This window comes from Lampetra planeri, chromosome 16, assembly GCF_965212315.1.
Source record: "Lampetra planeri chromosome 16, kcLamPlan1.2.h2, whole genome shotgun sequence".
Lineage (NCBI taxonomy): Eukaryota > Metazoa > Chordata > Hyperoartia > Petromyzontiformes > Petromyzontidae > Lampetra > Lampetra planeri.
In genome coordinates this window covers 12,790,072-12,815,215 of record NC_136122.1, presented here as the reverse complement: position 1 = coordinate 12,815,215, position 25,144 = coordinate 12,790,072, and the positions used below count along the sequence as shown (strand labels likewise).

The 25,144-nt window shown below is 50.6% G+C and overlaps 1 protein-coding gene across 7 annotated transcripts in view; it reads left to right on the top strand.

The window, feature by feature from the left end:
- Window positions 1-25,144, top strand: part of LOC144723081 (CUGBP Elav-like family member 1) — a 60,205-nt gene that overhangs the window by 23,609 nt on the left and 11,452 nt on the right. For 4 of the 7 annotated variants that reach the window (XM_078601656.1, XM_078601653.1, XM_078601654.1 and 1 more), the window contains exons 3-7: window positions 9,172-9,220; window positions 11,610-11,612; window positions 18,575-18,706; window positions 19,098-19,177; window positions 20,086-20,244. In XM_078601656.1, coding sequence (XP_078457782.1) covers window positions 9,172-9,220; window positions 11,610-11,612; window positions 18,575-18,706; window positions 19,098-19,177; window positions 20,086-20,244 — 423 coding nt within the window. The remainder of the gene's footprint in view (window positions 1-9,171; window positions 9,221-11,609; window positions 11,613-18,574; window positions 18,707-19,097; window positions 19,178-20,085; window positions 20,245-25,144) is intronic. The other 3 variants (XM_078601650.1, XM_078601657.1, XM_078601655.1) reach the window with 1 other exon arrangement.

Genomic DNA, 25,144 nt, shown 5'->3' with positions numbered 1-25,144 from the left:
TTTATCCCTTTGATATTTCTCCAGAGATTGGGTCATTACTATTGATGCTCGCCTTTTTTTACAGCCTTTGCCGACCACCCTCCCTGTATTTAAATGTAAATTGCCTCATGCGAGACGCCACAGCGAACTGAATTAATGACGGCTGAGAAAGGGGGTGGCTTTTTGTGGCACCGAGGCCCTCTTTTAAAATAGTTATCTCGCTCGCTCGCTCGTAGTTTCTTAGACTGCGCGGCGGATAGAATTTGTGCTTTGATCCTTTAACAACAACAACAAAATACACAATAACTCTTCGTCCTGAAGTCTCGCGCAATAGATATTTCATTTTTATATCTTTTTTTTTTTTTTGGGGGGGGGGGGGTTGTTGGTTGTGTTTACAAATTGATGCCCAGTAATGCGCGCCTTGGAGAATACATCACGGAACAGATAAACACTGCGGGACAGTGGTGGCCGCCCGGTGAATTTATCTCTGGGACATGGAAGTCTGTGGGGGGGGGGGGGGGATGGAGGTGGGGGTGGTGTAAGCAGTTCACAATCTATAGACTGGATAGGGGATTATGCAGGTGGGGGTGGTGTAAGCAGTTCACAATCTATAGACTGGATAGGCGACTATGCAGGTGGGGGTAGTGTAAGCAGTTCATGGGGGTGGAGGGGGCGGGTCACGAGTGGGGGGCTGCCCACCTGCTCCTCAAGGAAGTGTGTTTTCTCTATAGAGAATGTGTAATTACTTTATGGAGTGTGTGTTTTCTCTATAGAGTGTGTGTTTTCTCTATAGAGAGTGTATCTTCTCTATAGAGTGTATCTTCTCTATAGAGTGTGTGTTTTCTCTATAGAGAGTGTATCTTCTCTATAGAGTGTGTCTTCTCTATAGACTGTGTGTTTTCTCTATAGAGAGTGTGTAATTACTTTATGGAGTGTGTAACTCTGGGTTTTTGGGTTTTCGTCACGGACAAACAGCCACATCATTTAATTGCTGTTGGCCGAACATAGCCATTGCAGGACCAACAGTCAAAAAAAAACCTCTTTGGACTAAGCGCGACTTTCCTGGACAAACCAGTCATTACTAATGACCAGCCACTACTGTCTGTATAGCAGCATTGTCACAGAGGCTGGGCAGAGGAACGAGCAGGAGGAAGGGGCTGGCAGTGGTGACGGCTTCAATAGCGGTGCCGGCTTCGCACTCAAACTAAGGGCAACTAAGTCGCGTTGCCACCTTTTGTCAAACCCGGGGACACATCACTCAGCGAGCGTTCGGTCCGTCAGCACACCGCCGGATTGTGACCGCTCCCCACTGTGAACTCGATTTAAACTGCAATCAGCGCCCACCTTGATCTTACCCAGGCTAGTGGCATTTGGGCTATCTTCAATCCTCGAAAGTTCCTTACGAAATAAGTCTGCCGCTAAATATATTCTGGGTCGTTTAATCCCCCGGGTGAATTCACGGACCCTTAGAAGCTCCTCCACCCTGTCCATGCATAAAGACCCCCCCCCCCCCTCGCCCCCCACCACCACAAATGTGACAACCAAACTCAGTTTAAAATCCCTGAAATATCCTTGTGCCACTTTAAATCACCTTGGACCTCACATTTTCTTTCAAGTGTCCGTGCAATTGACCGCCTCCGCTTTTCGGACTTCAAGTTATAAATGTGCTCGTGTGCGTGATGCGTCACAATCCCAGCCTCGCTGTTGGTGTCTGGGTGTGCTGGTTGTGTTGGTTGTGTTGGTTGTGTTGGTTGTGTTGGTTGTGTTGGTTGTGCTGGTTGTGTTGGTTGTGTTGGTTGTGTTGGTAGTGTTGGTTGTGTTGGTTGTGTTGGTAGTGTTGGTTGTGCTGGTTGTGCTGGTTGTGTTGGTTGTGCTGGTTGTGTTGGTTGTGTTGGTTGTGTTGGTAGTGTTGGTTGTGTTGGTTGTGTTGGTAGTGTTGGTTGTGTTGGTAGTGTTGGTAGTGTTGGTTGTGCTGGTTGTGTTGGTTGTGTTGGTTGTGTTGGTTGTGCTGGTTGTGTTGGTTGTGCTGGTTGTGTTGGTTGTGTTGGTTGTGTTGGTAGTGTTGGTTGTGCTGGTTGTGCTGGTTGTGTTGGTTGTGTTGGTTGTGTTGGTTGTGTTGGTTGTGTTGGTTGTGCTGGTTGTGTTGGTTGTGTTGGTTGTGTTGGTTGTGTTGGTAGTGTTGGTTGTGCTGGTTGTGCTGGTTGTGTTGGTTGTGTTGGTTGTGTTGGTTGGGCTGGTCGTGTTGGTTGTGCTGGTCGTGTTGGTTGTGTTGGTTGTGTTGGTTGTGTTGGTTGTGTTGGTTGTGTTGGTTGGGCTGGTCGTGTTGGTTGTGCTGGTCGTGTTGGTCGTGTTGGTTGTGCTGGTTGTGTTGGTTGTGTTGGTTGTGTTGGTTGTGCTGGTCGTGTTGGTTGGGCTGGTTGTGTTGGTTGTGCTGGTCGTGTTGGTTGTGTTGGTAGTGTTGGTTGTGCTGGTTGTGCTGGTCGTGTTGGTTGGGCTGGTTGTGTTGGTTGTGTTGGTTGTGCTGGTCGTGTTGGTTGTGTTGGTTGTGTTGGTTGTGTTGGTTGTGCTGGTTGTGCTGGTCGTGTTGGTTGGGCTGGTTGTGTTGGTTGTGCTGGTCGTGTTGGTTGTGTTGGTAGTGTTGGTTGTGCTGGTTGTGCTGGTCGTGTTGGTTGGGCTGGTTGTGTTGGTTGTGTTGGTAGTGTTGGTTGTGCTGGTTGTGCTGGTCGTGTTGGTTGGGCTGGTTGTGTTGGTTGTGTTGGTTGTGCTGGTCGTGTTGGTTGTGTTGGTTGTGTTGGATGTGTTGGTTGTGTTGGTTGTGCTGGTCGTGTTGGTTGTGCTGGTCGTGTTGGTCGTGTTGGTTGTGCTGGTTGTGTTGGTTGTGTTGGTTGTGCTGGTCGTGTTGGTTGTGCTGGTCGTGTTGGTTGTGTTGGTTGTGTTGGTTGTGCTGGTCGTGTTGGTTGTGCTGGTTGTGTTGGTTGTGTTGGTTGTGTTGGTTGTGTTGGTTGTGCTGGTTGTGTTGGTTGTGTTGGTTGTGATGGTTGTGCTGGTCGTGTTGGTTGTGCTGGTCGTGTTGGTTGTGTTGGTTGTGTTGGTTGTGCTGGTCGTGTTGGTTGTGCTGGTCGTGTTGGTTGTGCTGGTCGTGTTGGTTGTGCTGGTCGTGTTGGTTGTGCTGGTCGTGTTGGTTGTGCTGGTTGTGTTGGTTGTGTTGGTTGTGCTGGTTGTGTTGGTTGTGTTGGTTGTGCTGGTTGTGTTGGTTGTGCTGGTTGTGTTGGTTGTGTTGGTTGTGCTGGTTGTGTTGGTTGTGTTGGTTGTGCTGGTCGTGTTGGTTGTGTTGGTTGTGCTGGTTGTGTAACCGTGATGCTTGTGCACGACTTTGCCGTCTGGAACTTCGCCGTGGTTCGGTCGTCGTTTGCGGATCGTTCCTCGTGCCCTGCACGTGCTGGGAGAAGGCTGTCGCGTGGCTCTGTGGCTCCGTGAGGCTCACGTCCACTCACTCTCTATATACATATCACGACGCTCTAACTGTTTGATGACAGTCACACGTGTAACAGCATTCGCGACGTGAACCGTGGATCGCTAAGCTCCTATTTGTTTTGCTGTGGTCACCGCAAAGCAACTGCGAATATCACAGTTGCACAAACGACGACGAGGTGTCTATGGCTCGAACCAGATCCGCTTCGACGATGAACACGTATCGCCCCCATTCGGTTTTAACCTGAGACCACAACAAACCGAAGCAAGGTAACGCTAAAAGATGCCAATTCCCAGACGCGTCCCCGGGTCAAACCGCGTGGAGGTGGCAACCCCCCATCGCTCACCCGACGATTTATGGCACAGGGGTGGGGAACGTCAGGCCCGCGTGCCGTATGAGGCCCACGAAATCATTTGGGGTCTGGCCCTGCCAAGGCAACCGCAGGCGGGACTCGAAATTCAATAAACCTAGGAGCAAACCTGGAAAAGCAGTTGCGAGTAGCAACAACATCATCAATACCAGCGAACATCACACGCCTCGCCAAAGAGAAGCAGTTCCAGACATCACATTAGGGGCGAGTTAATTAAAAGTTTGACCAAATTTTTCAGTGATAAATTTGTATAAAATTAATTTGTATAAATATCCAAATGGCCCTTGGCAGAAAAAAGGTTCCACACCCCGGGCTCATGGGGACGCGGCCCGTCGAAAGTTGCGCCACGGGCTCTTCGTGCTCCATCGCCGCCGTCTGGATCCGCGGCGTCTCGCTGGGCACGACGAGGCGACGTCGTTTCCGCGTCTCTGCGAGCTCGTGGGACCGCACGGTTGGGGTTTGTCTGCCGGACGTACCCGGGGTGGTGGGAGCAGGCCAGGCGTGGCGCGTTAATGGCGCGGTAACCGTCCGTGCGTCCTCATTCATTCGTTCGCTTCGCCGGGGGCGGTTTTTGTTTCTGCGGGTACGTGCGTGCGTGTGTGCAAGTGCGTGAATGTGTGTGTAAAGTGTGTGTGGGGGGGGAGCGGTTAGTGTCGCGGTTAGCGCGCTGCGTTACGAGCCCGGCCACCAGAAGTCGATTGCTGCTCACGGTCAACACAAGTGACGATTATCTGAAACGGTCATGGGCCTCCCCTAGGTCGACTCAGCCTCAAATGAACACCTCGTATGACGTGTAAACGTATCCAGTGGGGAGGCAAAGGCGGCTCTGCGGTAGTGCTGGCCACCCACCCTCTCGTGTACTTCACCGGCCCCTATCGCCTTAACAGGGGCAAGTGCTGTTAGCGAGCAGCACCTGTGAAGGCCGGCACGGCACACGAGGGCGTGGGTCGCCCGGCACCACGCCCGGCTACAAACCACTCCGATCCCTCCGCCTTCGCCCTGCGTGTCGCGTCTCTGCATTGCCGCCATCACCACCACCGCACGGCGCTTCTCTTGCGAAATCCTTGACAATCTTTTGTGGATTCTCACCAACGGCTCTGTGGGAGGCGCGCCGCACGCGGACTCTATCTCGTCTCCCTTCGCCGGCTCCCGTCAAGGCCTCCCACGGTCACACTCTGTGCATCCGGCTTCCACAGCAACATTGTTCCCCCCTCCCCCCCCGGCGCACGACTCACCACCACCACCATCAACATAATACTTGTCGGTTGTTCTTGTTGTTGTTGTTGTTGTTGGTATTTTTTACGTACACACACAAAACAAAATCTCCCCGCGTTTACGAGTGGGTGGAATTTGTCTCCCCGTCTGAATAAAGACGGAGTCGTTCGTGGAAATTCAAGATGGGACGCACCCAACACCTTGAAGTCATCTCGCGGTCTTGCCCCCGTCTTACTCCCCCATTCTCATCTCACTCCACTCCCCTACCCCTGCCACGCACTCCCGTCGGCTCCAGCAGCCGATGGCTTTCTCTCGTAGCCGCACGGCGACCTTCACTCGGTGGGAGGTCGCTCGCTCTGCCGCAGCTCCCTTACGACCGCCATCCATGCGGTCAGCTCCCTGTCCCCTGCCTGTGACGCCGTCTAAACCCGTATCGTACTGCAACGTCGACATTAGTATGGCAAGGACGAGCATTGGCTTAGGATCCCTATCGGCGTTTAATTGGATTGTGGTAATCGTCGTATCAAACGCGGGCGGGTGTGTTGGGTGAAGGGTTTTGAGTCGGGTCCCCGATGGGGATTTGAACTCGTAACTTTGTGATTGTGAATCGAGCGGTCCAAGCGCTTTCGCCGCGGTGCCGCACCACGGCAGTCAATAACAACCCGGCGTGGATTTATACAGCGGCGTCCAAATGTCACCGTGGCTCGTGACTGTACAGCAACAGCGGGCGCATGCATACAGTGGTATAGAGAGAGACGGGGGGCGGGGGTGGTGGCAAGGCGGTGACAGGCAGAGAGAGGTCTCGAGCCTGGACTTGGACGGGGACAGCAGGGAGCCGGCAGTACGGACGGCTGGGGAGAGGGGGGGCATTCCAGGTGATGGAGGCAGCAGATGGGGAATGAGCAACCTCCATCGCCTCCCCATAATTCCAGACTGTCAACGCGACGTGGGCCGCGATCCGATTTATAGAAACGACAAATAAGTTGTGCGACAATTGTTATTTAAAGCTTGTGGGGTTTTGTTGTTGTTGTTCATCATCTGGACCGCCCCCCCCCCCCCCCTTCCAACGAGTAGCGAGGGATTCTTGTTAGGTATTTGTGTCGTTCATTCTGTGCTCGCGCGAGCCCGAGGAGGTTTTGCGAGGTTGTCGTTGTCGCCTCCTCCTCCTCCAGCACCCCGACCGCGTCAGGCACCTGGGCCCCCTCCGTCGAGTGATATCATCCTGCGCCATCAGATCAACTTAACGATTTAGTCACGTCCCTGAAACGCGGCGGCAATTTGTGACAGGGTGAGGCGTCGCTCGCTGCGCGTGCTGCGCGCAGCGGCTCAGCGGAATCGCGGCGCGGATCGATAGACGCATTTCGTTTTTTTCGACGATTTCGCCATCCATTCTTTCCTATTCCTCCTCTCGCTCGCTCCCTCACCCCTCCACCCACGGCGTCTCTCTCCCCCTCTCTCGTTTATAGTCAGTAGAGTTTCCAGCTCTGATGTACAACGACAACTGGGAAATTTGCACGGGATGAAGGAGACTATCTCACAGTACCAAGTTTTATAATTTGTTTATATTTTGGGTTCGGCCACGCTATGATCCCGGGGTAAATTTGTGTCGTTAAAAATCCTTCACCGCCTCACGCGGCCACGAACAAATTACATTGTCACGTGATCTAAGCCGTTGTCCATTGAACGAAGACGGCGGTCACCGCATCATCATCGCGCGGCGCTCTCAGATGCGCTTCTGCGGCCGTCTGGAACGCTCTGCCTTCAGATGCTAGGAAGCCACCGGAGCCTTGCACTTTCAAATCTAGTTTAAAAACTCATTTATTTAGAAGTGTTTTTTTGGGTGTGTTAGTTTGTTGTCCTTCCCCCCGCACCTCCGATTAGCACGGCTGGCTACGTACGGTGCGAAAGAAGTTCAATGTACGTACATTAACGCGTCGGCTTACTGCTGATTCGGCTCGCACACGAGCCAGTCGAGGGACGATTTTCACAGCGCAAGTGTAGCGATTGGGCACGATGTCGTCTCGCTTGGAAGTGCGTCAAGCAGCGTCAGCACGAGATCCAGGAGGCCGCAGTAGAAATGCAGGGAGTCGGAATGAACACCGCGAGAGGGGACAGAGCCCCGTGTCTTCGCCTTGTCGCGAGTGGTTGATGATCATGCAACGGACAAAAAACCGCGACTTTTAATGTCACGGGGCGTAGGAAATGACGCCTCGGGCCGTATGTGACCTGTGGCAGTAGGGTCCCCCATCCCTGCACGGGAGCATCGTGGGAAGGTTCCCTGAAGAATCGGGTGACCACCTCTAAGACACGAAAGCGAGAGCTCCGTGGAAGTGATAAATCACGGGACTGTCGATGTCCCGGTGGAGACTTCCCAGGACATCAGGAGGAACGATCCTGGGAAAAAACCCAGGACAGGGGACAACTCGATCCTGTGGCCCTCCGACCCACGGGCCCCATTGCAGTTGCACCGCCTGCGCACTTGATCTCTACGCCACTCGTTTAGAACCGTTGTGTAGTGCCGGGTGAGACATCGCTGAGACTGCGCGTCGCTTGTGGTCCCGGTGAAGACTTCCCGGATTTACCCAGGACAGCGGCTGCTTCGATAAGATGCTGGCGAATCCGGGACGGGTGGCATCTCTTACAGTCCGCAGCCTACAAGGCGAAACAGCGGGGAATGTGCAATCAATGCCTCTTCCGGCTTCTCGATGTGCTGGGAAGAAGGGCCATTGCCCGTAACGTCGCCTGCTGTTTAGATCTTCTTTGCTGCTATTGGCGAATGTGTTGCAGGGATTTTTTTCCGTTGTTGTCACGTGTGCCCGTGTTCGCGAGTTCATGTCGTGTCTGTGCACGCCTTACCTTTTGTACGGAGCGAATCTATTGTTGTTGTCGGTCACTCGCGGTCCAGTGTCCCCTACCCTTCGTGCTGGAGTCGCCGTGAACAAGACGCTATTGTTGAAAGTGCGCGAAATGCCTCTGTGTTCGAGCGAGAACGTGCGTGTGACCTTCACGCAGCGAACGCACGCACGTACACACACCACGCACAAAGATCCTCCGTCTAGCCTTGCACACTGTTGGGGTAAGTGCTGTTAGCGAGCACCTATGAAGGCCGGCACGGCACTCGAGGGGGTGGGTGGCCAACACCGAATGGCGATGCTTACTACACACCTCACCAGCGACTCATTTGAGTCGAGGGGAGGCCCCGTACCGGTTCAAGAATTCGCCACTTTTTATTGTTCGTGAGCGAGAATCGAACTCGTTTCGCCGGGTTCGTAGGGCTTTGTGCCAACCGTTGCGCCACCGCTCCCCATACACGCACACACGCCCGCACCTGCGTCGCGCTCGTCACGTGTTACAGACGCAGCAGGCGACGCGTGCGTGCGTGGTGCGTGCGGAGTGTTTGTGGAGTGTCTGTGGAGTGTTTGTGGAGTGTTTGTGGAGTGTCTGTGGAGTGTCTGTGGAGTGTTTGTGGAGTGTCTGTGGAGTGTCTGTGGAGTGTTTGTGGAGTGTCTGTGGAGTGTCTGTGGAGTGTTTGTGGAGTGTTTGTGGAGTGTCTGTGGAGTGTTTGTGGAGTGTTTTTTGAGTGTCTGTGGGGTGTGTGCGGAGTGCGTGCGGAGTGCGTGCGCCATTCATCAACCCACAGTCGTTCACTGAATCTCAGCGAAATACGAGAGTCGCGAGTTGATTCAAGAGCTGATTATTTCGTCATAAACCACACCAGAAATAACCATCGGCACTTGCCAAATATCAACACGACCGTAAACGATCTCTCACTTCCCGAGGACCAGGGGACGCGTAATTCATTAACACCTGTAAATTATTAACGCCAGGGCAGGAGGAGGAGGAGAAGCAGAAGAAGAATCCACGTGTTTGTTTTTGTTTTGTTGGGGAAATGTTTGTGTGTGTGTGTGTTTACTGCGCCCTGAGATTCACACGCACGCGGCCAACACCTAACGCCGACGCGTGCTGGGTGGAGTGGGTGCAGTGGTGGAGGGGGAAGACCCACCAACATGTTTGCGGCGATAAGAAAATAAATAACGACCGATTGTCGCGCCGCGCCGAGTCGCCCATTGTGAAAACGAATGCCGCTTGTGCGCTGTCGAATTAAGAGTCCCCTCCGAACCGCCGTCTCTTGCAGATGCACCACCCCATTCAGATGAAGCCGGCCGACAGCGAAAAGTCAAGTGGTGAGTGCCGCTGCCGCTGCTGCTGCCGCTGCTTCCATTCACCGCAAACCTGCACCGTGCCTTTGTTTTTGTGCGCGGTTTTCTTTGGCCTACGGGCAGAACGCGTGGAGGGTTTTGGGGAGTGGTGGCACCCCACCCCTTTTGTTGCATCGCAAAGCAATCTCTGTCCACACTCGTCGAGACTGAGAGAGATATCAATTATAGTGACATTCATAGAAACACGTGGAAGTAGCCGACGTTCGGTTTCACAGGGACGGTTCGTGCATGTGGTTGTCACGTGAGCACCACATGCACCCGGCATTGATTGCTGTGTAATTAAATATACCTACACAGATTTACATCGAGATCCATTGATTAATGAGACCCCCGAACGCCTTCATAGATATTCATGAAATCGTAGAGATACCGTCAAAATAACCACCTCATTGCTTTCGCGGAAATGTATTCGTTGAAGTTGCCCATATTCACTTCCATAGAAATCTGTTGACAATACACACACACACATATATATAAACACTGAAGCAATACCCATAGCATTGGAATGTTATCTCTGTCGCCTAATACCTCTCTGGTGCCCGCGTTCGTGCAATCCCAATAAAGCGCTTGGCTGAGCGGGAGCTCGTCTCATTAGAAGGGCCTCGCTGACATTGAGTGCGGCGAACTCCGCTCCTAATGGACTCCTCGCGAAGTGAATGGGAGAGGTCGTTAAGACGCACGGAATTCGGCAACCAATCGCTACGCCCGTCATTAACAACGGCCCTTGCAATGTATATGTGAATGTACAAATAGGTCGACGTTGTAGGCAACGGCCCTTCTCCACAGAGAGAGAGACACACACACACGGTAGGGAGATTGGCTGACTTGTGCTAACCCTGTGGGGCAATGAGACAAATTGACATTTTTTTTTGTTACTAACGATCAGCTTGTAATTGACATATGAACAGTTTTCCCATTAGCAGGCGACGGGCGGCACACAAACAAATGCCCTGCTTGCAGATCGTTTATTTTCCACCCCCCCCCCCCCCCTTCTTCGACACACATCGACAGGTCCCTCCCTCCCTCCTTGTTTCCTTGTTTTTTCGATCAGAAGAAAAAAAAGATGCTCGGTTATTCGGCACTTTGCTTCATTCTTCATGTCGGTTTCTTTGGTTTTTTATTTTTTTGCTATGGCCTTTCTTTTTTTTACAACTCTCCCTCCATCCATCCTCACTCCTCCCTCCCTCCAATCTCTCCCTCCCTGCCTCCATCTCTCCCTCCCTGCCTGCACCCCTCCTCCTCCCTCTCTGCCTCCATCTCTCCCTTCTCCCTCCCTGCACCCCTCCTCTCTCCATATCTCCCTCCCTGCCTCCATCTCTCCCTCCCTCCCTGCACCCCTCCTCCTCCTCTTCCCTCCCTGCCTCCATCTCTCCCTCCCTCCCTGCCTGCATTCCTCCTCACTCCTCCCTCTCCCTAATGCGAGTGGTCTCAATGAAGGTTTTTGTTGGGCGCGATGCAATAATCTCGAGCCATAATTCACCCTTAATGCACTGCTGGTGTGAACGCACTGCAGTGGCCAGTGGTTTATGGTCCTCGGGGAAGTGCGTGTAACACCACTACCACAACGCCTGCACACGCCCACGACCAGACATCCTTGGTCCTTGGAAGCTAAGCAGGCGTTGAGCCTGGTTCAGTGCTGTACTTGGATTGGAGATCATCTGAGAACACTGGGCGTTCTCGGTTTGTGGATGAGCTGTGAGGTGGCCCGGTGAGATGGGAGTACGGACATCGATTGTTGAATCCATCTGTGCGGCTCTTGGGAGTGTTACTGTCTCCTATTCAGAGTGTTAAGAGAAGCTTGGGTTAGGACACGGTTGCCAGATGGCCGATGGTCCAGAATAATGATTGAGTGGCAGCTAAGGAGGAATTGCACACATCTGGGAGGTGCTGAGGTGGATTAGTACATCGCAGGATCGCGAGAGATGTTAACGGAGTGGAGAGACCTTCATCCAGCAGTGGATGTATCATAGCCGACGATGATTGATGATGACGACTGCGTGTGGGCTTCGTCATTAGCAGAGTAGGATGGACTAGCGTGAAGAGCCGTGAGCGGTGTGTGTGTGCGCGCGCGCGCGAGAGAAAGATGATCACAAAGTTTACAGTGGACACGGAGAGCAATGAGTGACCTTGGTAAAACTGTTTCCATCTAGCACGCTCCCACTGAAGTGTGATGCATGCGCTCCATTGGTGCTCCAAGGCTTTTATCTCTGCCTGGAAGAAGCCTTTTGTCTCGCGCCCCAAAACACCGCTAGTTCTGAGCACAATGTCGTCGTTGTTGTCACCGAAGAGGATTGCTTACGCTGCTGCAAGGGAACACATCTGTAAGTCCATGGCAGCTTGGTCTGACGAGGAGCGGGTTTTTTCATGCCTTCAATGCGCCACGGTGACTTGGAGATGTTAACTACCTCGCCTGGTATACAGGAGGTTGTGGGTTCCATCCCGACCCTGACGCCTGCTGCTGTATATTTGGAGTTTGCGGTGTTTTTCTTCCTCTCTCATCATCATCATCATCATCACGGTGGCTCGGAGATGTTAACTCCCTCGCCTGGTATACAGGAGGTTGTGGGTTCCATCCCGACCCTGACGCCTGCTGCTGTATATTTGGAGTATGTGTGTGTCTCTCTCTTATCATCATCACGGTGGCTATTAGATATTAACTCCCTCGCCTGGTATACAGGAGGTCGTGGGTTAAATTCAGACCCTGCTGCTTTATGTTTGTGCATGTCTCTCTCCCCGTGGTCGAGTGGATTTTTCTCCGGGTCCTCTGGTTTTTCCCTCCACATTTAGAGACATGCATTTAGAGTATTTGTCTGTGATAAATTTACACGTGATAAGCCACTTCGTTGAGCTATCATTTGTGGCCATTTCGCTTCTCAAAAAGATATATATATATAGCTCAGTGGGCCTTACCTGGTAAAGAAAAAAAACAAAATAAAACATTGTTTAGTTTTGAGTCTTAGCAACGCCTTTATTTGAGAGCAGGTAGGATCTCACTCAGACCGCAGACTGAACGAGTATATTTACAAATGCTTACATTGTAACGGCAAATAGGTTCATTTTCGCGACCAGTGTCACGATTCATCACTGAGCTCAGGAACGGATCACGCGTATATCAAATGTGTGTCGTAAAGCCTCCGCCACCTCGCAACTGCCAGGTGATGCTGGTTGTTTGTAACTACCAGCAAATGGTTAAATATGCGTGTGGATCGTTCTAACATACCGAAATAAATACGACATAAATACGAAATCAAGGCCTGATCGTCTCCTCCGATTGGTCATGCCCCTACCCAAAATAAAAAAAAATATCTATCCATCACCTTTGAAATAAATATTACGTTAATATTTAATGACCACAATTAATTGTTATTTCTACGATTTACGTGATAAATGTTACATTAAACGTGTCCTTATTTTGATATTTTCAATTACGTTAATCACGTCGCTCCAATAATAATTAAACTTGCAAATGAGCGTCAGCCGCCCTCGTCGATGGGGAACGACGCTGGCAGTAGCGGCGTCAGCGCCGCGTTTCATTTCTGTGCCTCTACCCGAGCCGAGCGGAGCCCTGGGACGGCGCGATGGGCAGACGGGACATTTTTTTCCGCGAAAGACTCCAGAAAACAAAACAGACCCAAAAAACACACACACACACACGCGAAATGTCAAACCGCGTGAAATGTGGGGACAATTGCTTCATTGTTTATAAAAGTTGGAAAAAAAAATCTATGTACCCCAATGACTTCCATTGACTTGCACATTCTATCTCTATATATGCTATTTTAGCTTCTATTTCAATGACACTCGCAACCACTAACACAACAGCAATCTTCAGCGTAGCCATGCGAGCACAGCAAATGGAAATGTCTACGCCGCTGCGTGTAAGCGGTCGGAGTGGAATGAAAAACCCTTTATTTAGATTTGAGGCTAAAGCGCCGATTGGAACGGAGGCGCTCTCTCGTTTGAAACCGGCGTGCCGAGTTAGATTCCCGGGCACGGCTGACATCAGTGGCGTGAGATTGATAAGAGCCGGTCCTCCTCGGACATCCAACGTCACCAAGCCCACGCTGCCCAGGGTGGTGAAGTATGGTCAAAACAAGCGCAGAAACTGACGTGGCTTGGAGAGGCCTTCATCCAGCAGTCATTTTATAAATGGGGCGGTGAAACTGATTGCTATATTCAAGCATGACGCGACTTTTCCCACCGTGTATTATCATTCGTTTTAAGTATAATGTAACGCAGCGGCGCTCTCGCAAAGCGGGCCACACACTTTTACGAAATTACGTTGAACGTTTTGTTTAACGCACGATGAAGACCTCAACTGCGGTGACTCACAATTCCCCATCGATGCGCGCCCGTTGCATTTCGTCTTTATTTAGCATCTCGGTATTTTTTTTCTTCTCTTAAATCCCGCAACGCCGCGCGATGATCGTCAGCCGCTCGGTTTATTTCGGGCAAGGCCCGTTGAGCCGAGCAGCTCCACATACCACGGTAGAGAGAGAAGGGGGGGGGGTATGGTTTATTTATTTATTATATATCTTCTTTTTTTATCTCGAAATATTGTTGTAAAAAAATGCGCCTGCTTCCCCGGGTGACCTCCTCCACCTCCTTCACCTTCACCACCACCACCACCTCCACCACCTCCTTCACCTTCACCTTCACCACCACCACCTCCTCCACCACCTCCTTCACCACCACCACCACCTCCTCCACCTCCTTCACCTTCACCACCACCACCACCACCTCCACCTCCTTCACCTTCACCACCACCACCTTCACCACCACCACCACCTCCTTCACCTTCACCACCACCACCACCTCCACCACCTCCACCACCTCCACCACCTTCACCACCTCCTCCTGCACCGCGACTGCTGTTTGGCATTCGGAGTTCCACCGGCGGTCGCTGTCGCCGGCGGCTTCCCTGTCGGGGCCGGCGGCGGCTGCGGGCGGGGGGAGAGAGGTGGCTGGGGCCTGGGGGGCCATCACGGGGCTGTGATGGCAGCCGTGGCTGCTCGCCTAATTTAAGTCGGGGGCACAACCTCATTCTCCAGGACGGTGAACACCGAACCTGGAATCCGCACCACCCCCCGCGTGGACGCGCGTGCCGCGCCACAGCGAGCGGCTACTGTGGAGCCCTTTTTCCTGCTTCTTGGTGGTGTTTTGGTGGTGGCGGTGGTGGTTGTGTTTCTAGTGGTATTGATGATGTTGATGGTGATGCTGGTGGTGATATTGATGATGGTGGTTGTGTTTTTGGTGGTGGTATTGATGATGTTGATGGTGATGCTGGTGGTGATATTGATGGTGGTGGTTGTGTTTTTGGTGGTGGTATTGATGATGTTGATGGTGATGCTGGTGGTGATATTGATGATGGTGGTTGTGTTTTTGGTGGTGGTATTGATGATGTTGATGGTGATGCTGGTGGTGATATTGATGGTGGTGGTTGTGTTTTTGGTGGTGGTATTGATGATGTTGATGGTGATGCTGGTGGTGATATTGATGGTGGTGGTTGTGTTTTTGGTGGTGGTATTGATGATGTTCATAGTGATGCTGGTGGTTGTGTTTTTGGTGGTGGTGTTTTTGATGTCGATGATGAGGTTTGCAGAGGTGAGTGGGGGGGCGGTGGTGCAGCGGTTGGCACATTACGAATCAGGCGAGTTCGAATCCCATTCACGGCTAACATCAGTGACAGCGACAGATCCAAGGGGGTGGTATTGTATTTGCATTTACCAGAGAACGTACATTGAATATGTTTTTTACTACTGTATATCTCTATTTAGAAAGCTTGATATTCCAGAACCACCTGTGCCTACTAAGGTCTACACATGATTATGGATATTAACGGTGACTCTGGTTCATTTTAATGTGCGCGGAATTACTCGGTGACTCCAATCTACCTTGAAAATTTCGACGTTTAGTCTCAATTGGCTCTCGCCCTGGTTTAAATAAAATTGATGAATGAACGAATGGTGATGAAAGGTGATAATGATATATAATAACCCTTGTAGAACGGTAGCACGATATAAAATACAACATAACAATTTAGCTCAAAATAATATCAGGTTTTTTATACTGTTACTGACCTCCCTGTCGTCTTTGCTTATTTATTACAATTTACAGCACCATTTTCAATCCACTGCTGGATGAAGGTAGCCCCATGCCGTGGCTGGGAACCGAAGCATAGCGCAGTGTGCTAACCTCGGCGCTACTGCTCCACAAATTAGCACGGTTGGCTACGTACGGCGCGAAAGAAGTTCAACATGCAGTGCGTACACACAAAGCAGGACCCTCGTGAAAATGAGCCTCTGGACTCGGCGAGGATTTTCTGGACACGCGAAATATTTTGTTTCTGCGCTCGCTATCAAATGTGTTGCGGGTGCTCACAGCTGCTGCATTTCTATTTGGATTGGCCACTACGGTTTTCATAGTTTAGCCAACTTCACCCACACTTTACTTGTATGTTTAACTGTCATGCGTTGCTCGGTCACTACGGCAAGCCTCCGTGCTCGCTGACGTTTCATCTGTCTTGTTTGACGTCCAACAGCTGTCCGCACGTGCAGTTCAGTTTCATGTATTAGGGATAACCCTGTGAGCCATGCGGCGCTTGACTCGGGCGCAACCGCAACAAAACAAAAACATAAACAAGAAACATCTTAAAGTGGCTACACGCAACAGAAAAATCCAGGAAAAAACTGCACGTGCAGCGTCCCACATCGAGACGGCCCCCTCGTAATGAGATGCCATCGATAAACTAGAAACTATTACACTTGTACAGTCGCCTCTTTGTCTCTACAAACACATGCCTGTCAACCGCAACTCGCTTTCATCTCCGTGAGAATCGCGGAAGAAGAAGCAGCAGCGGCAGCAGCGGCGGCGGCGGCGGCGTTGGAACACCGCGTGTTTTGATGCGCCTCTGTTGTCCCCCCCCATCGGCTTTCGCGATCAGCAAAGGCGGCACCATGAGGCCCCCTGTAGTCGAATCCATGCCACTGCACGGGAGTTGAGGCTGCGGGAGGGTTCCCCGTCTCAACACGAAGACAAAGACCCCCCCCCACCACCCCGTGTAGCCTTAACAGAGTGTTGGGGCAAGCGCTTTTTGCGAGCAGCGCCAATGAAGGCAGGCACGGTTTTCCCACCTGATGATGATTCCTTGTGTTGCAATTGAAACGTCGTGATTTGTTATATTTCTAACTACGTGACTTCACCGAAAGAACCAAAGAGTTCGTTCGGACTTCTTTCGCACCGCACGCGAAGTTGCCGGATGCCGCTTGCACCACGCACACAACAACAACAAAAACCAAAAACGATTCGTCATTTCCGAATCGCAGCGGTGTGTGTGACTCGTCCCAACGTCTGCGTCTCACAATACCCGAGGACTTGGCAGCCCACCGACAGTAAACAACAACAACAATTATGATCAATCAGCAATACCCGTCCCAGGATAGGAGGAGCCAGCTGCAATTGAAATCAAGTCCTTAATGAAGAAGGAAAGTTATTCCATCGAGGAGCTTAAATGTGTCACCTTAGAGCGGGGCAGGGCACAGATGGCTTTGTGGTATTCTTCATGGTTGGTTAACTGCACGCGTTCCCGTGAGAATATTCATGAATTCCTCAAACTTCAAAGATTGACCGACCAGCCGATGTTTCTATCGACCCTTTCGCCTCTCCGCCGCCGTTCTAGTTTCAGTGAAACTACATTCGCTCGTGTGCTGTCTTTTCCTGTGCGCACAGGAGCTGAAGAGACTTAACGAAAAAAAAGACGCTTCAGCAAGATTAAATATAGTCAATTATACGTTCGCATCATCGTCTTGTGTCAATAAAGTAAACTTTGTGACATGGTTAAATGACCATTCGCCTAGAGGCTCTAACAATCTTGTTAGGAATGATTAATTTATAATTTTATAAAAACAGCCACGGTGGTTCCACAGAGACGTGCAGAATTGAAATTCAGACTTTATTTGTTTTAGACCTCTGCCAATTTCATACATTACCTTTAGAGAACATTCCACTTTGCTTGTGATTTCAAGCAAAATACATGCTTTAAAGTGTTTTCGGTGCAACCAAATGCTGTGCTAATTGGAAGGTAATCTGTGGCACCGTGGGTTAGGGTCCAAACCTGGTGACATTAACTCTTTGGTCACTGGCCAGTCTTGAGTTGCAGCTGCAGTTAAATCCAAACTGGTTTGTCGCGTGAAGATGTGTATGTGTCCGTGGCTTGCTATTTGAAGCCATGGGAGTTGAAGCGGCCGGTTGACTCGAGTTGTCACATCACTGAGCAGGCAATTGCTGTGATCCTGGGTTGGAATCCGGGTATCATCCGCCCGTGACAAAAACCGGGTTCTCGAGTGCAGCGAGGTGATGGTTGTCGCCCAGTCGCGCCGCTACCAAACGATCTCTCGTCGCCGTCTTTGTTGGTTGAACACCCTCAACCAATTCTAGATTTGAAGCTTTCGTGACTGCAATGATTCATACTCTTAGGTTTTTTCGGTAAAGTCACGTAGGTAAAAAATAAAATTAAAATTAATAAAAGTAAAATAAAAATCACGACGTTTCGGAGGCAACACAGCTTCCGTCTTCAGGTGGAACCGTTACGGCACGATTGCTGCATCAAATATTACTTGATACAGCAATCGTGCTGTGACAATCGTGCTGTGTCAAGTATTACTTGATACAGCAATCGTGCTGTGACGGTTCCACCTGAAGACGGAAGCTTGTGTTGCCTCCGAAACGTCGTGATTTTTATTTTACTTTTATTAATTTAAATTTTTACCTACGTGACTTTACCGAAAAAAACCTAAGAGTATGAACCCTCAACCAAAGACACTTCGAGTATCGCGTAGGCCTGAATATCTCGCATATAGCAGATATGGGCACCCACATCAGGCAGGTCCGAGATGTTAACTACCGCAACGGGAATACAAGAGGTTGTGGGTTCGATCCCGACCCTGACGCCTGCTGCTGTATATTTGGAATTTGCGTGTCTCTCTCCCCGCGGTCTCGTGGATTTTTCTCCGGGTCCTTTGTTTGTTTTCCCCTCCACATTTAGAATGAACGTGTCACGCATTTAGACTATTTGGCTGCTGTGAATGTCCACATGTCGATACGCTGCTTCGTCGAGCTGTCATTTGTGATAGCCAGGTCGCTTCTGGAGAAAAAACGAGATACATAGCTCAGTGGGCCTTATCTAGTCAAATAAAAAAAACTAGTTTATAGTTGAGATACTCAGCGATCGATCGGCATTCCCTTCACCGTGGCCGCATCTGGGTTCCCCCCCCCCCCCCCGTCAAACGAACTAAACTCGACCCTTCGGCTGTCGCGCAGTGGAGGAGCGGAAACTCTTCATCGGCATGATCTCGAAGAAGTGCAGCGAGAACGACATCCGCGCCATGTTCTCCCCCTTCGGCCAGATGGAGGAGTGCCGCGTGCTGCGCGGGCCAGACGGACAGAGCAAAGGTGGGCTGACGTCATCATCGTCGTCACAGTCGTCATCATCGTCGTCACAGACGTCATCAGCCTCGTCACTGACGTCATCATCGTCGTCACCGACGTCATCATCATCGTCACTGACGTCATCATTGTCGTCACTGACGTCATCATCGTCGTCACAGTCGTCATCAGCCTCGTCACAGCCGTCGAATTCATCTTCGGCATCATCGAAAGTCGTTTTTTCTTTATTGTCGAAGTCGTCATCGTGGTCATCGTCGCAGCCGAGCTCGACGCAGAATCAAAGCCATGCAGTAGTCGCACAAATTGCCTCGATGCTTTTATTATTGTCGCTTTATTTTGTTGAAATTACCCGTTGTTGTTTTCATCTTCCTCCTCCCTCCAACTCGTCCCCGTCCAGGCTGCGCGTTCATCACTTATACGGCGCGTGCGATGGCACAGAACGCCATCAAGGGCATGCACCAGTCGCAGACCATGGAGGTGAGTGCGTCGGTGCGTCCTCACCACCCCTCCCACTCACTTCCCTCCCACCACGTGTGTGGTTAATGCAGACGTCATTCCTTGCAAAAAGGTTTCTGTTCGGTGTTTGAACATCTTAATACGACTGTTTTGTTGCCAGAAAGGGTAAAAACCGATTCTTATGCTGTGCACGGTCTTGTCTAGAACAATCCAGTATCTGTCACCTCGATGTAAGACATTTCTTTGGCAAAATAATTTTGTTGAACGCATCCCGTCAACCACACGGCCTTCTATGATTGCGGGGATTTGAGCAGAATTGGTTCAATGCACGCAGAGTCTCTGGACCGGTTTCGACACACTGTCTCACCAGCGAAGTTTGGTTATTTTGAATCAATGCTTCGTGAAACTGCCACGTGTTCAAGGCAAAGATCCCCTCCTCTATGTAACGTATGAGTCCTAGTGTTTCATCATCAGAGCGTGCTTGACGGACGTCACACGTGGTGGGAGAGTGGGGATGCATGTTTGTGACGTGGCATCTTGCAGATGCGGATACCTGATGCACAAATGGACTTGTGAAAAACTGTCCAGCGTGCGACTGGGGTCGTTCAGAACAGACCGTACGACGTATAACGACGCAATGCCCGATCCGCAAATACGAGGGCGACATCACAGCCATACATTCCGCTACTGCTCCTGCTAACGCGATTATCTGCCTTGACCACCTGCATGTGAAATTGTAGTTGTGGCTCTGCATCTACATCAGCTGTACAAAAGAAGAATAGGTCCGTTTGGTTCCTGTCTCGGTTTGGCAAAATGCCAATGGAAAACCACCCCGTACCGTGATGGCCCTGCGCTGGCTCGGCTCGGATGTGGCAGTGGAAAAAAAAGACATCGGTCTCACGTCACTCCCCCTCCCCCCGCCTCCCCAGGGCTGCGCGGCCCCACTCGTGGTGAAGTTTGCCGATACGCAGAAGGACAAGGAGCAGAAGAGGCTGCAGCAGCAGCTGGCGCACATGCAGCAGCTGGGCGCCGCAGCCGGGTGGGGCGGTCTGGCGGGGCTGTCCACCATCGGGCCGCACTACCTCGCTGTGAGTACTCACAACGCTCGCCCCCTGACCCCAACCCTCCGACCCTAATCTCACCCTAGCCCACCACGGCTGCACTCTCTCACACGCGGGCACACACACAGTGGGTGCACCGATAGGGGAAGCGTGCTTGACATTGGCCCCGGCGCGAGGAATGAAATGGGGCCTCTTCCCTCCGTGCAACATCACCGCCTCCACACTCCTCACATCTCCCGCGTGACGACGGCGCGTTTCACGCGATGTGGTTCCGAGGCGTCTTGCGCACCAATCGCACAAGACACCGCAGTCGCCCGACACCGCCGTCCGTCGGCACCGCAGTCACACGGCGCTGCAGAGCTTGACATCGCCACCCCTTGCGAGTTCTCGTGATCTGCCGCACCTCTCGGCAAATGCGTGCGTTGCCTAACGCTGGCACTGCCAGGGTCCCCAGCCAACTGCCAATGCTCGCCCCTCCCTCCCCCACCCCTTCCCTGCCTTCCCCCCCCCCCCATTTCATAGCTTGGCAGGCTTGACCTCTCTGCCTTGACCCCTCAGCCTTGACCCCTCTGCCTTGACCCCTCTGCCTTGACCCCTCCGCCTTGACCCCTTAGCCTTGACCCCTCTGCCTTGACCCCTCCACCTTGACCCCTCCGCCTTGATCCCTCTGCCTTGACCCCTCTGCCTTGACCCCTCAGCCTTGACCCCATCTGCCTTGACCCCTTAGCCTTGACCCCTCAGCCTTGACCCTTCCACCTTGACCCCTTAGCCTTGACCCATCCGCCTTGACCCCTTCAGCCTGTGGGTCTCGGTGCAGGTGCACCATCTGTACACTCCATAGGGTGCCACTGTGGCGAGATGTTAACTACCTCGCCTGGTATACAGGAGGTCGTGGGTTCCATCCCGACCCTGACGCCTGTTATATATTTAGTGTTTGCGTGTCTCTCTCCCCGTGGTTGCATGGATTTTACTCCGGGTCCTCCGGTTATTTCCCTTCCACATTTAGAATCAACGTGCGTTCAGAGTCGTCGGCTGCTAGAAATGTCCACGCCTACAAGCCACTTCGTTGAGATGCCGTTTGTGGCCAGGTCGCTTCTGAGAAAGATGTACATAGCTCAGTGGGCTTTGCCTAGTAAAATAAATAGCATTCGTAGATAGTAGCTATTCCACTGGGGCGTACACAACATGAATGGCGTGCACTCACTTCAGTGACAGCCGCTAAGTGTCATATGTATGTACGTATGTATGTAGAACTTCTTTTGCACCGTATGTCGCCAACCGTGCTGATCCGAGGTGCAGGCAAAGGACAACAAACTAAACACAAATAATGACGTGCTCCCACAACCTGTGCCGGGCTAGGTGCCAATTGCACCCAAGTAAAGAATCTGAATAACTTGTTGAAAGCTGATGTTGGTCAGCACCTGGGCCAGGCTAGGTGCCAAGCACATCAGCTATCAACAAGTGATTGGGTTGTTAAATTCGGAGGTTTGCGAAGGCGTGCGAGTGCACTTAACCAATTTCCATGAACTAGAGGTGAACATATTCTTGGTTCTTTGGGTAAAGTCACGTAGAAGGGAAATAATTAAATAATATAAACATATTGTTTTATGTTTCGGCTGCTATAACATATTGTTTTATGTTTATATTAGTTTATTATTTCCCTTCTACGTGACTTTACCGAAAGAACCAAGAATATGAATCCCTGCAGTCACGAAAGCTTTAAATCAAAATTTAGAGGTGAACACTTAAATCGCATTTCTAATTGAATTCGCTTAATTCATTAGTTTTCTCGCTTTTAATTCGATCCTGTTTTAGATGTGACCATTGAGTTTGATCTCTCGTGCTTTATTACGTTACGTTTTTATTTAATTTGCTTTGCTATTTAAAAAAAAACTAATGCGCTCGCGTTATTAATTGTTTTGCCTGTGCTTGTTAGAGCCAGATGTCCCTTATCACTTAAAACTTTTCATCCAAATGGGCTCCCCACCTTGTTATAAATAAATAAATAATATTATTATAGCTGCACTTTGAGGTGAAGTGAAGTGGATGAAGGCTCGCTGGCTGAGGTCATGCGACAGACGAGGGTTTTAAATGATAAAAAAAGAACACGGAGATCATTGGCAGGTACCACCGATTAACACGGCTGGCTACGTACGGTGCGAAAAGAGTTCATACATTTTGATTTAAAGCTTTCGTGACTGCAGGGATTCATATTCTTGGTTCTTTCGGTAAAGTCACGTAGAAGGGGAAAACAATCAAATAATAAAAATATAAAACAATAAAAAATAATTCAAATTTTCTTGCTGTGGATTTCACACCTGATGATGTTCGCTTGTGTTGCAGTCGAAACGTCGTGATAATTTTTTATTGTTTTCTTTTTTCATACATACTGAACTAAACTATTTTTATTTTACCAGGTCAGGCCCACTGAGCTGTATAGCTCTTTTTCAGAAGGGACCTGGCAACAAGTGCTAACTCAACGAAGTGGCTCATCATCGTGTGAAAGTGTATAGCAGCCAAATACTCTAAATAAACGCATGCTGATTCTAAATGTGGAGGGGCAAACCGGAGGACCCAGAGAAAAATCCACGAGACTACGGGGAGAACATGAAAACTCGAATTATCTAGCAGGCGTCAGGGTCGGGATCGAACCCACGACCTCCTGCATACCAGGCGAGGGAGTTAACATCTCGCCGGCCTGAACACTCACAGCTATCCTCCCGGCAGTCAGGCCAATGCAGCCAGCGATCACCCAGCAAATCGTAAAGGAGCGTTGTGCGGCAGAACGATCGTTGCGATCGCATCGCAGGACACGGCTCTTCACTGGCCTTGCTTCCGCAAACACCTTCTCCGCCATTCACTGCGCTAATAATGACACCCCACTGTTGATTAATTGTCAAATATCGCGACTATTTCATGACCATTGTGTATTTATTTCAAACATCATCCCACGAATGACTACAGAATCAAACAACTTACTTATACAAAGAAATCAACAAAGACTTATCATATTTTCCAAAATGTCAGTTTTTATTGGTAAGTGCGCGATCTGACCTAGAGCTGGATTTGTTTTCATCATGGAGCAGTTGGTCAGCCATCATTGCTCGTGAGAGACACTTATGGACCGACGGCTGAATTCCAATATAATATTTTTATGAAATTGTCACCGTATTTCTACCGATATTCATCGAACCACATTTGTTGTCCTCGTAATAATCGCCATGCAGGACCGCTATCGATGTGTCGAAAACATACGTATCGATCGCTAACTCTCGAAATAAAAGTAGGTGATCGGTCAACCCGCATCATCCAAGGTCGCCTTCCTGGGCACGCACCGTGAAAACAAACAACAACAACAACAACATCCTCGATCGCCATAAATTCCAGCCTCCATTCTCCGTCAGCCGCCGTGATCAATCGACGGTGCCGTGCCTCATCCTCGTCGCGACGAGACGAATCCCGGTGGAACACGCCGCGCGTCGTGCCCGCGTGCGTACGATGAACTTCTTTCGCATCGTGCGAAAGAACGGCAAGCCCTGCCGTGGCACCGTCCGTCATGTGGGGGGGGGGGGGGGGCGGTGAGGGGGTCTGTCGACACTTCATCACGAAACACAGAAACGGCGCGTTGCCCCCGCGCGCGTTCAGGAACTCGTTAACTCATTTTTATTTGACGTTTTCTGCATTCGCCGTCCACTCCGGAGAACTGCACCTCGTGTTTGATATGTAGGTTGTTGTTGTTGTTGATTCGGCTCTTTTTCACCTTGCGTATTTATTAGATTTTTTTTGTTGGGGGGGGGGGGGGCAGGGGGAGAAGAGGTTGCATGACAAAGTGGCGATAACACAAAAAAATTCCGGTGTAGAGTAAATCGATGGAACCGGTGAGAGATTGGTTATAACCCTGTCACTAACCTCTCAGCCGGAGGCAAAAGGGCGTCTCGACCCAGACTTATCTCCTTCCCCTGTCAGGCAGCCCGCGATGTTAGAGCGGGGAGATTTGCGTGGGCTTTGTTCACACACCCATGGGCGCTGTCAGGAATTATACATTTCTCTGGGAACTCAATTGCTCTGTGATTGAATGCCGGGCGCGTTGTTAGCTCGGGGAATGGGGGGGGGGAACAAAAATCTCTCCCGAAAGCCTCGAGTCGAGCGCTGTCCACAGCGGTGGAGGCAGCGGCGAGCCGTAAGCAACGCGAGCCAAAGCTTAGGGCCCCAAATAGCTCAGGGAACAGGAGCGGACCAAACACTGTTCCGAGCTTGAAGTCATATCCCGATTGCCGTGAACTTGAGGGAAAATACCTCGCCGTTCTAATAACACTCTTCAAATAATGCTGATTGGAAATAGTTTTTTGTAGTCGTGTGACACACCTGATAATGATAATATCGGTTTCGGGCCCCGAATAGACTGGCACCACCACTGGGTGTATGTAGGCACGTATTCCATATTTATTTATCATTTATTTGCCGAATAAAGCTTCGCTGAGTCTCAACACTCCTTCTCAAGAGGGTCCTGCTCAGTTTTGCAGTCTGGGGCAATGCGTTTGTCCAATTGAGAACAATGTGGGTAATTTTTGAAATCTGGTATACTTGGACCATGCAGCAGGCATACATACACACGCACACCTCACATATATACGTGTGAGGTGTACGTGTGTATTTCATTTGAGTGGAATGTGGCTATTTATTTCCCCGTGTGTTATATAATTTATATTCGTCTCATTATTTGTCCATGTCTCCTTTGATTTATCTGCTTATTTTGACTGCGGCTCTGTAACAGCGTGTATCCACAGGCCGGGTCAAAATCATCAACAAATAATCATCATGTTCCCTGCCTGTAAACCTAAATTAGATATCTGAAAATTAGCCACAACTAAATGACAACGAGAAATAAAAAAGCAACCCGTCAAAACTTCACTACATGTGTTTGTGT